This window comes from Orbicella faveolata, unplaced genomic scaffold, assembly GCF_042242905.1.
Source record: "Orbicella faveolata isolate gen_17 unplaced genomic scaffold, um_ofav_v1 contig_12, whole genome shotgun sequence".
Classification (NCBI taxonomy): domain Eukaryota; kingdom Metazoa; phylum Cnidaria; class Anthozoa; order Scleractinia; family Merulinidae; genus Orbicella; species Orbicella faveolata.
Window position 1 is genome coordinate 33,556,503 of NW_028301539.1, and position 12,394 is coordinate 33,568,896.

The following is a 12,394-nucleotide window of genomic DNA, read 5'->3' on the forward strand; positions in this document are numbered from 1 at the left end:
AATCTTTTAAGACTTTAATTAAGACATTTTTATTTAAGGACTCATTTCAGCTATCTTAGCATATCTATATCTTTATTTGTAATTATCTTTTACCCATTTAAAGAAAGATTTGTAAATTTTAGTTATTTAATTACTGTTGTGATGCGCTTTTGAATATTTTATAGAAAAGGCGCAATACAAATAATAAATGTTATTGTTATTGTTATAAGTTCAAAGCTCGTTTTCTCAAAATGAGTTATTTTTGCCTTTGAACAAAGATATCTCAAGAAGGAATTAAGTTTTGACCTCAACCTTTCAGGATTGCTAGGTCTCACTAGGTTAATCGTAACGAATCAGGGAATTTGCCGTAGAGTTCTTAGATGGTTGTCAGAGCTCGCACTTTCAAGTTTCGCAAAATCCCTCATTCATTGCAGCTGGACATTTGCTTAATTTAGAATACAAGTACACAGACATTTTTTTGCTTTAAAGTGTTGATAAAAATCTTTTCTCAAGTGCATAGGAGTCATACACAGCATGTGATACTTTGAGAGCCTGGTGTCAAGTTACAATAATTGACACAGCATTGAAGAATACATTTTTTTTTTCATCTGCAAGCAGTTGGCTTTTCAGTGATATATAGCACTAGCTAAAGTTTTGATGAAAATCAGGGTTGTGACAGCTGTGCAAAAAAGGGCTGATCAGAGCCTCTCTATTTACGTCTCTCGCGATTCTATCCGCGTGTTCAGCGATCGAATAAAAATACGAGAAAATAGAGCGAGGGCTGTGAGCAGTCTGAATTAATCTAGAACGTTAGGTCTTTACGGGAAACTCTTTAACCTCGACCTTGCCTCGCTATCACTCGGTCAATACGGCAAGGTCTTAAGATTTTTCCTTTTCAAACGTATTACACAACCGTACATGAAGGAGGTTTGGATACCCGGTCATAATTAGCCATAGATTTTGACGATTTTACTTCTCCGTTTTCTCCCTAGTTTTTGTTTCGATTAAGAAGATATATCAAACACTCGAGAAAATGTTTCATCGAATATCCAAACACCTCGAATTTCGTCAAAAATCAATGGACTGAGTCTGAACACTCATCACGAGGGAGGGTACGGAACGTGGAAGCTTGGCACTAACATTACCCAGGATTCTGTTAGCACCGTGTATCGGGTGAAGGCAAAACTTTCAACATGGCGCTCTCAGTCCCTAAAACGATGTTTCAGCATATGCTCAAAGAAGGAGCAAAGGTATGTTATGAAGTTCAATACATAACAGTAAGTAATTTGTTGTTGCTGTTAATCTGTGCCAAAAATTGTCGATGCAAATAAGTTTTATGGGGATTTTTGATAAACTCACCCAGCTGACCTCGCCGGTGGGCACGTGCGATACAATTTGTCAAAATTGTACCTCGTAAAAAGCGGTACATGGACTTGTTTGTGACCATGTAAAGTTGAAGGAGGTTGAAATAGCTTTGTCTGTTTAAACTCGATACTAAAGTAGTATCAAGATCTTTGAAGATTTGCTGTAGACCGGCCCGGGAAGTAATAATTTTTCATTCAAAACTTAGCTCCTTGTCATTTCTGACGAGATGAGTTACAAAAATTTTAAGGTGCGTAGATTTGTGTTCCACTCAGGCCTGCTAATGATCTATGCATAGTCCAAACATTGATGTCGATAGAAGCTAATAATGTCAGACATGAGGAACATAGCAACAATCTTTGTACAATGATCGTACAATGCACACTGTAAACGCCTCGGTGTTTAAAGTGTCTTCCTACAGTCGCCGGCATATGAGAACCAGGCTTAAGTGTTAATGAATAGCCAAAATGAATGACTGGGAACTAGTAGTTTAATAACCTTTTTCTCAATCTTTACCCGTATGACCCCACAATTTCAGGAATTAGTAACTGGCTCTGATTAATCATTCATGCAAAGTGAAATGAAAATCTGTAGGCAGATCTTTAGCAAACTAAGAAAATGTGAAATTTCGAAGCCACCTTGATCAAGAAAAGGCAGTATTCGTAAATGCTCGTGATGAATCAAATTTGACTAACATACCTTTATGTGTTTCAGCATTTCTCAGGTCGTGATGAAGCTGTTTACAGAAACATTTCAGCTTGCCGACAGTTTACCCAGATAACAAGATCATCATTAGGACCAAATGGTACGATGTAGCTAAGAAAATCCCACAGTTTACCTCCATAAAATTTCTCTCTATAATTTTGATACATTATCAATAGACAGGTTGCCGCAGGTGATGAGAAGAATAAATAATCAACCCTCAATAATATTATTTCTCAGAAAATTACACATATAACATCAAGAGAAATGTACGGTAATCAATTAAAATAAAAATATTTTAATCTTTGGATTTGAACAAGTTAAAAAGACTAATCTTATTGTAATTAAATGAAACTAAATCTTGATTTTATTTCAAGGGATGAATAAAATGGTTGTCAATCATTTGGAAAAATTATTTGTAACAAATGATGCTGCTACAATAATCAAAGAATTAGAGGTATGTATGATTTTTGACTTGGGTGATTTTGGTATTAGCTCAGACCTGTGTGACACTATAGTTGTGGTTACACATACCAAGGTAAATAGCATTCCCAAGGTAAATAACACCAAGGTAAACTTACCGCGGGAATTACGTTACCAAGGTGTTTGCGGTCACACACGAAATACTTTACCAAGGTCAATCTTACACACTTGACTGGTCTTGGCACGAAATGCAAAAATGGATAATTCGAGGGAGCTTGCAAGCATCGTCTCGCTACTGTTACTTATACTGTTTCGACAGTCCTCTAATGCTTTGCTTTATCAGCTTTTTATACAGCGAAGAATTAGAAGGCGGAGACTCCGTTTGCGCTTTATTAACGCCATAGCGCACAGTATCAACTACCTAATAGCGCGGCGAAATAATCAAGCATGTGTACGCGCTCCCAGAAGTGTTTGGGTTCTTCCATGTCCACAAATGTTTGCTGCTTGCGTGGAAATCATCTTGAGCACTGGCTCCCGGACTTTGCGACTGAGATGATCCTGAACTTTCTGAAGCTACAGGCGAAGAAGATGTATAATCCTGGAGATCAGCTGGACGTGAAGACGGTCCTGGCCCGTAAATGTTGCCATAGTTCGTAGGGTAATAAAAACCAGGAGCACTTTGAAAAGCATCTTGAAAACTGGGCATTTCACTGGTCCCATCAAGCTGGCGGTTTTGATTGAATAAAAATCCATTGTACAAATCTCCTTGTTGGTTGTCTCTAGGACTAAGGATGGAATCAAAACACATGTAAGAAAATGTACTATAGATCTTCCTTGGCTTGTGTTATATTTAAACGCAAAATGAGCAAAAAAAAAAAAAAGAAAAAAGCTTTATACTTACAAATTAGAATGCCATCCTGCCATGATTCTAAGAAAGAGCATGTTTTTGCTGCCTTGAACATGCAAAGGTTGACCTCCGGAAATCTAAACCTCACGCCATCATATTTAATTTCAAATTCCTCTGTTGATTTTATTTTCTTATCTTAGTTTTGCCTCGCGATTGGTCGTTTTATCTTGGGGTACTTGAAAAACCTACCTATTTACCTCGGTAAATGTCATGGGGGATTCTTTTGTTCTTTTTGATGTATCCATGGAAATGGACCGCGGTAAATTTACCTTGGGAAATGGCAGTCACACACGATTTATGAGTTTCCCCGAGGTAAAGAGCCTTTTTACCATGGTAAAAGGACGATGTGTAAGCGCAACTTATGTTCCGTTGCTTCATCTTGGGAAGACTTTTGGGTTGGCTTGGGTGAGCTTGTCATAGCTTTGAACACTTAGGCTAATCCCAGCAAAAAGTTTGAAGTGTGTACAGTTTCACAAAAGCCAGATTTGATTACTGACTGCTAGAAGTGGTCAGTCATTTAACACAGACTGCAAGTTCTTTTATGGTTCCTGTTTCCACTAGGTACAACACCCAGCTGCCAAGATGTTGGTGTTAGCTTCACAGATGCAGGAACAGGAAGTATGTGTAGCTGAGAAGTTAGAGGGATATTTACTTTTAATGTGACTTTCATAGACCATATACACTCCAATAAGCCAATACTGGAAGCAACCTGGCCTTACAAGTAGCTCAACAGTCTAATGACGTTAATTGCTGACGATAATTGCTGTTGAAAAGCTTGGTTAGTCACTGTGGCTGTTTGGTGGTCAATTTTATAAACAGGGTTCCACTTTATTTGGACTAAATATACCTGCTGATTTAATGGTCCAGGCTCAAGTGGTTTTCTATGTTGTTGGCTTTCCTTCAGTAGTCCAGTATTAATATGTTTTTCATTTCACTTGTCCACGTCTTTTGCAAGGTTGGAGATGGAACAAATTTTGTTTTAGTTTTTGCTGGTGCACTTCTTGATACAGCTGAAGAGCTTCTCAGAATGGTGAGTACTGTTGTCTTTCTCTCATAGTTGACAGTTCAACTTAAACTAGTAATTGCAGTGAAGACAGAGATTCATAATCCTGAGTATTTGTAATCCCCAGTCAGTTGACACCTCCACAAGACATTCAATGTTCCTAAGGTGTCATACCATAAGCGTAGTTCCCGTAGCACTTATACTGTACAGCCTCTAATTTACTGCTGAAGTCGCTAGGGAAAACCAGCCTTTAGTGCTCACCTTGTTGTGACCACAAAAACATTTATTTGGGTCGTAACGAATTCCTGAATTCACAACAACAACAACAAAAATTCTGCATCCTGTGCCCTAATTTTTGGTGAACCCCACTCCCAGGGGACCATTCAAATCCTGAGTTTTGCCTAGATATTGTACGTTTCCCTGAATCCCACTCCATATTCCGGTAAAATCCCAGATCCCAAGCATACCTTTCCAAACCCTGCTATATAACAAGACAAAAACCCACAACAAGCTCAATGCTTGCAGTGATTTCACTTTGTTACTGTGGTGTGCTTGGAGTTGAAACATGGCCAGGGAAGAGAGTAACAGGTGATGCAGTGCAAATGATTACACTATAAATCCTAAGACTGTACAGTAACTTATTTCATGCTATGAAGAGAAAGTTGACTTGGGGCAATTTGATTGACTTCATTAAGTGTTGAAGGTACTGCACTAGAATCAACTGTCACTTCCAGTTTAAACCTTGTACTCTGACCACATTCTGGTGCTGTAAATTGTTTATCTCTCACAGAGGTCATTAAGCTTCCTCTAATCTTATCAGTAAATTGATAAAGGTTTTGCTGCTCTGAACAATTTAGTACATTAGGGTTAACTACATTAACGGAGACTTAAGGCATTTTTCCTTGCTAGGGTCTCTCGCCTCCTGAAGTGATTGAAGGATTTGAGAAAGCATGCAAGAAGGCCTTAGAAATTTTACCAGGTATACTTAGTGCTATTATGCTAAAAACAAAACTATTAAAAACTCCAAGTGCCAATGAGTCCCAAGATTTGCTGTTCAAAGGGGGTTGGGGGACACTGTGTGCTGAACTGAATACTAGTGGATAACACAATGGGTTTATGTGAATATTTCATCATTTTGTCTCCTCATTACCGAAGGGGCATATAAGACTGTTGGGGATATGTGGCAACCTAATGGTTTGCGTTCTTGACTCCTGGTCCAGTGGTCCACATTTGAACCCGGGTCTTGGGCATTGCACTCTTGGACAATACATTTGCTTTCCATTTTACCAGTGTTTACAATTTCAGGGACGTACTATTGTACAGTGGTGTGTAGCTATAAGTTATACAAGGCAGCTCAAATAATTCCAATGATATTTTTCATTCCCTTCTAGATTTGAGTTGTTCAAGCTTATCAGATCTAAGAAATAGTGAAGAAGTTGCAAAGGCTCTTAAAACTGCTGTAGGCAGTAAACAGGTACATATCTCACTTAAAACACTCTTCAGAATACTTAGTGCAGAGGTCTTGTTAACACTCTTAGACTATTAACTAAAGGCATTTCTAAGGTGGAATGAATAGCTATGGTTGTGGTACCTGCAGTAACTTTTAAACATTACCACTATGCTTATAATTAACACTCCAACTTATGCAAAAGGAAACACACAGACACATAAGCCAAAAAAGAAAAGAAATCAATTTGTTAGCTCACATTACCATATCATTATACAGTACCTTAGTTTCCAGTCAAATTAGCTGGTGAAATTGTCAAACACTGCATTGCATTTTCTAATTTATTTCCTTTATTTTATTTGTCTCAGTATGGAAATGAGGATTTCCTGTCAGAGCTTATAACAAAAGCATGTGGTAGGTGACAGATCATCAGTGTCTGTGGCATTTAATCTGTTTTCTTTAGTTTACTTTCAAATAAAATACTGTATGGTAAATAAAGGAATAGCAATACATAGCATACTGTACACTCATCTAGTGCTTGGACCAATGATAAACCCCTTATGTACTTTATCAGCGGTAGTAAGACTGAATGGAGGCAAACTGTAGTTATACAAGTGATTACCAAAAAATGATGACAGCATAGCGCGATTCCAATATTGTTTACTGGTGAACAAGCATGAATTAGATGATACAACGTCCAGTTACCTGTCCAATATTATTGATGAAATAACAAAATTTAATAATAAGCATAACCATTGGTTAATAACGTTCCATAATGATTGGTTAGAATTACTTGTACTACTTCCACTACGGTAAACTGGAGTTTGTTTTTTAACAAGATGCACTATAATAGGAAGTCATCCAAGTACTGTTGCCCCCAAAAAGTAGCGTGCGCAAAATGACATGTACTGTAATGTTTACACTTTGCTATTTATGCCAAAGGGAGGTGCACTGGCCTCATGGTTAGTGCACTCATCTCCAGATCAAGCAGTCCGGGTTTGAGCCCTGGCCAAGGAGTCGACATTGTGTTGTGTTCTTTGTGAAGACACTTTACTGTCATAATGCCTCTCTCCATCCAGGTGTATAAATTGGTACTGGTGAATGTAGCGCTGGGGGGGGGGGGGGGGGGGGGTAACCCTGCGATGGACTAACATCCCATCCAGGGGGGAGTAGAAATACTCCAAGTCACTTCATGCTACAGAAATTTGGGATAAGCTCCAGCCTGGTGGGCCACTTGGTTCATAGTCACACGTTTCTCTTTGTCTTATCTTTAGTTTCAATACTCCCAGAGAAGAGTCCATTTAATGTAGACAATGTCAGAGTTGCAAAAATTTTGGTGAGTTTTCAGCTTGTCATGTACTGGTGTACCATTAATTAATTAGACCTATCAATGAAATAACAGAACAAATGTACTTTGATGATAAGTTGCATGAAGAAATGCCTTATTGTTAGTTACTAGGGCCTCAGGAAACAGGGAACCATTTGCACTTAAGATCCTGAGGTACTGTTACAGTAACATGTGATGATGAACTTTCAGGGCAATAATAAGTAAAATTCTGTAGTGATATTTCTAAACAATTAGTAAAAGTAATTTTTGGTACAACTAGTCAACTCCTTCACGCAGTAGGATTGTGATTTCCCTTTCTTATCTGTGTGTTAAAGGGCTCAGGTATCCACAGTTCAGAAGTAGTTTCAGGAATGGTGTTCAAACGAGAGGTTGAGGGTGATGTCAAAGCACTGAGAGATGCCAAGATTGTAGCATTTTCATGTCCACTGGATTCAATGAACACAGAAACCAAGGTCAGTTGAGTCAAAACAGTTGGGCAGTTTTTTTTTTTTTTTTTTTTCGGTGAGGGGGAAGGTGAATTTGACTTTCTTCCTGTGATGATCACATACTTGATGCCTAGAATACATAGCTAATGATTCATGTTTACTAAAATTTTCAAATTGTTCATCACATAATTCAACATAGGGAACGGTTCTCATCAGAAACGCAGAGGAGCTGAAGAACTTCAGCAAAGGAGAGGAAGAGCAGCTAGAAAAGGTCAGTCATCTCCATCAAATTTCTTGTCACTGTTTTGCACACATTTTCTGTTGTTCACTTTGGAGAATTTTGACTTTTAAAGCAAAGATGCTTCACCTTAGATGGCCAGGTCATCATTGTAATGCCCTGCATCCTTGAAATGTTAAATTATTACATGTAATATGTGGAATTATTATATGGCTTGTATTTAATTAGTAGCCGATATCACATGCTCTCTGATTGGCTAATTCTAGGGCATTATTCTCCCATACAACCCAGTGGCCGATTATGGCCCTGCAAAACCATTTAGCAAAAAGCCATAAAATCAACAACTTATTGACCGCAATGTTTTGGCCGTTACGGGAAAATCTCAAACCTTGGCCTTGCCATATTGGCCTTTCCATATTGGCCTTGCCATGTTGACCTTGCCAACACTTGGTCAATACAGCAAGGTATTGGTTTGAGATTTTCCTGCGAAGACCCCACTCTCCGTTAATAAGTAGTTATTAATGAGTCAAAGGAACTAAATTTTCAGTAATGCTTTGTTTTGCTAAGGTTTGCAACATTTTAAAACCTAAGTTTTTGTCTTTTTTTTCAGGAAATCAAGTCCATTGTTGACACTGGTGTTAATTGCATTGTATCTGGTGGGAAAGTTGGCGAGATGGCTCTTCACTTTTGTAACAAGTTTAATATTCTAGTAGTGAGGTTAGTTTAGATTTCAGGTTCTCTCTCTGTTAGTTTTATTTCTGGGGGAATGACTATACTCCCAATGCTTCCATTAAAAGCCTATTTTGAAACTTCCAAACCCTCTAAATACCTATAAACAGATTTCATTTTCTTTTGGTTGGATGGAGGTGTAAGTCAATGTACATTATTCAAACTTCTTTAGAGATGTATAGTGAGAATAATTATTTGAATCACTCTTTTGCAGGTTAACCTCGAAGTTTGACTTGAGAAGGCTATGTCGATCAGTTGGTGCAATCATACTTCCAAAATTTGTAAGTTTCCTTTTTTTGACAAGTTCCTGTAGATTTTATGAGGTATTGGAAGAACTCATAAAGTGGATGTACAATTCAGAGATGTTATGAAATACTTTAGTAAGCTGTAGTTACTGAAATATTTCCACAACAGTGAAAGCTACTTTGCATCTAACCTGTGAAGACTTGTGAATATCAAGTGATTTTGTCAAAGTGAAATGAAATAATCTGTTTATTGTAACTATTTATTAACTACAAAGAAAGCGCTTGTAAGCAGCCATCTCTTGGACTTTAAAACAGTGATCATAACTGGAGCTGGCCCCTTATAAGAATGAAATCTTTTTAGTGACTTCTCACTTAAAAATTAAAATTTGTCAAATCCAAAGCTTACAGAAGTACATGTAGGTGCTTGCAGGAGCATTCAATTACAGAGTATCGTAACGCAAATAGAGAGAGTTTCTGAGGGGACCTTATCACTTAGCGGAGTGTTCGTGAAAAGAGCTTCCACTATAATTTATTCAAATAATGTGGTTTTTTTTGTTGAAAAAAAAAAAACAGTATTGTTCTTCTTTCTCCCTTCAGACTACCCCTACTGCGGAGGAGATTGGTCATTGTGATGAAATCAGGGTGTCTGAGATTGGAGGCACCTCTGTCACAATTTTCAAACAAGGTACTGTTTGGGTGACATATTGTTCTGCCATAAACGTACTTGCAAAAACTGAGTTCTTTCTCTGGCTGTTGTTGTTAAACTCAGTCTTGCCAACCAACCAATCAATCATCAATCAATCAATCGATCGATCGATCGATCGATCAATCAATCAATCCATCGATCAATCAGTCAATCAATCAATCGATCAATCAGTCAGTCAGTCAGTCCGTCCGTCCGTCTGTCCGTCCGTCAGTCAACCAATCCATAAATCAATCGTTTATTAATACACGTAGCGCTCAGGCGCTGAACGGCTCATTTAAATCCAAAAAAGATACAAACACAATTATATTCAACTATAGGATTAACTCTAAAACTGAAGCGTCGTGCATGGGCTAACCAACCAGAGAAGATTTGAAATTTCTTGAACCAGTCAGTAGCAATTGTAACTGAGCTTTATTTACTTAAACCTTTAACTCGGTTTTGGGACAGCCATAAAAAAACTCAGTTGAAATCCTAAAATTGACGGATTTCATCTGTAGTACTAATAAGCGGATGACATAAAATTACTGTCAGCAAAACGACTAAATAAAATTCGAAGTCTTGAAATTCTCTACTTACTTGTTTTCAGAGCGCGAAGAGACTGCTGTATCCACTGTGGTCATTCGAGGTTCAACTGAAAACATCATGGATGATGTGGAGCGAGCTGTTGATGATGGCGTGAACACGTTCAAAGCTCTCACTCGTGATGATCGCTTTGTACCAGGAGCCGGCGCCACTGAAATCGAACTCGCTAAACAGATATCTAGCTTTGGAGAGGTATGTTGACTGACTAGCACTCTCCACCCGCCCCCATCCCAGCGTCCTTGGCACAGTTCTTTTCAAGAACGTTCTTGCGCGTTGAAAAGATAGAAAGGCTTTGCAGTCTATTGCGGTGAACAGTCTATGTTAAACAATCGAACATACGAGAAAATGAACATGGACTAAATACCCTGTCTGTTATAATGATGAAAACTGGCCAGATCGAGAGATTTTTAATCTTGGCTAAGTGAGTTGTAATATTTTTCACACAGACATGTGCAGGCCTTGAACAGTACGCTATCCAGAAATTTGCCGAGTCTCTTGAGATCATTCCCAGGACCCTCGCGGAAAATGCCGGCGTCAAAGCCACGGAAGTAATCTCTAAACTGTACGCTGCCCACCAGGGTGGGGACAAGAATGCGGGATTTGACAATGAGGTATGGTTGTTGCTTTTGAGTTAACAAATAAGAGTCATGAAGATCTTTGCATGTCTTTTATTTGTTCGTAATTGAATAGGGTGCTTCGGTCTTAGCACGAGAGCTGTCCGGGTTTTAGCCTTGGCAAGTGCCATTGTGTTGTTTTCTTTGGCGAGGACTTGAACTCTCAAATGGCCTCTGTCTTCCAAAGTTTATGAATGCCGGGTACTGACGGCCATTAGGCTCGAATGCAAACTTTTATACCTTACCTGAGAAAACAGTCCTTGTTTCGAAAAAATTCGTGAAAAAAATTATATACTGACAATATAGTACTTGAGAATTCCATTTAGTATCTATGATTCCGGCGCAGTGAGTAGCAAATCACAGACGCATCGTGAATGTCCGTAGTTTACAGAGTTCGTTCCGGCCGGCTTGTTCAGACACGAAAATAAGAGTCGGGCAAATTACTTGGGGGAGGGGACGGGTGGTAGAGAGCATCACTGGCACAATGCACTCTTCTGTTTAAATTCTCCTGCCTCGCCACCGGCTTTGATTCTTCTCGAGCAAAATTTGATTTTTTTTCCCCCTTTTTGTTACCAGGGCGGTGGTGCTGCAGTGAAAGATGCGGTGAAAGCTGGGATTCTCGACTTGTATCTTGTTAAGTACTGGGCTCTCAAGTTCGCTACTGATGCAGCTGTTACAATACTTAGAGTAGACCAGGTATGAAAAGCTTCTCAGTATGTTTCCAGGTAGCGTAGAGATATAGCTTTGGGATCTGTCGAGGGCGCTATCGGCACGGTGAAACACAATGTCTGCTCAATTTTTTTTCTTGATCGCTATATTCTCAGCGCAGGATAGGTTCCGAAAATTATGGATCCGAACGAATCATCAATATTCTGGAGAGACTTGTAATAAATCAGAAAACAATCACAGCAAACGTAAATAGCACTAAGGACTAATGGGAACCTGAAGAAAACTTAGTAAATGGTTTCAAGCGCGGGAAAACGCGTGAACACGTGCGTAAGTTGGGCGCGCAATGATTGAAAGTTTGATTTTGGCTTTCCTCGTGATTGGTCCAGAAAACAGCTTGTCTGTCTTGATTGGCTAGAGCGTGTTGCGTGGATATGTTTGTAGGCGGAGAAAAAAACGCAATCTGTACTCAATAGAACACTGCTAATTTTATGGCGTGCGAGCTTACTGGCACCTGTTTTCCATTTCAGATAATCATGTCAAAACCGGCAGGAGGACCAAAACCGAAGGATAATCCCAACTGGGATGAAGATTAACCTCTGAATTGTGGATTGAGAACAAACCTTACTCGAGAAAGAAGAATAATCTGGCCTGCTGTCTGTTCCATTGTAGACTCTCAACAGTTTCCCTATTTTTCCCTGTTCCATCTGCGGCTGTTTGCCAAGCTTTGACCGTGACTTTGCAGCCGAAACTAAACGACGGCACGACTTCGTTTCGTCCGCAGCTCTCTCATGTTTTCGTCCGTTCAAATGCGTGACGATAAACTGCAGGGTTTAATAGAGAAACTGCTCGGTCTCAGTGTCTTTGCAAAGTGTCTTGTTGAACTTTAAATTAATCCCTGGACACCTTGTCAGTCATGGGCGCGACATTGACCATTTCTTGACGTAGAATGTTGCCTTGTTACCCAACAGAAAAGCATAGCGCACCAATAAATACCAAGTGTGAACTACTGTTGTCC

General features: G+C 39.1%; 1 protein-coding gene across 1 annotated transcript; it reads left to right on the forward strand.

The window, feature by feature from the left end:
- Window positions 1-1,118: 1,118 nt before the first annotated feature.
- On the forward strand, window positions 1,119-12,382 carry LOC110057839 (T-complex protein 1 subunit theta-like). Its single transcript, XM_089283391.1, has 18 exons — window positions 1,119-1,229; window positions 2,056-2,146; window positions 2,421-2,500; window positions 3,935-3,991; window positions 4,329-4,403; window positions 5,286-5,355; window positions 5,768-5,850; window positions 6,192-6,237; window positions 7,098-7,159; window positions 7,486-7,623; window positions 7,796-7,867; window positions 8,445-8,551; window positions 8,778-8,844; window positions 9,406-9,493; window positions 10,101-10,288; window positions 10,543-10,707; window positions 11,287-11,406; window positions 11,907-12,382. Exons 1-18 carry the CDS (start codon window positions 1,173-1,175, stop codon window positions 11,970-11,972), a joined length of 1,632 nt encoding a protein of 543 aa, XP_089139517.1. The 5' UTR covers window positions 1,119-1,172; the 3' UTR covers window positions 11,973-12,382.
- Window positions 12,383-12,394: the final 12 nt, after the last annotated feature.

Excerpts from the sequence above, each read along its gene's own strand:
- LOC110057839 (XM_089283391.1), top strand. The coding sequence starts at position 1,173 with ATGGCGCTCTCAGTCCCTAAAACGATGTTTCAGCATATGCTCAAAGAA. Across the intron at positions 7,624-7,795 it reads CAATGAACACAGAAACCAAG|GGAACGGTTCTCATCAGAAA; the intron begins GTCAGTTGAGTC and ends AATTCAACATAG. Across the intron at positions 11,407-11,906 it reads CAATACTTAGAGTAGACCAG|ATAATCATGTCAAAACCGGC; the intron begins GTATGAAAAGCT and ends TTTCCATTTCAG.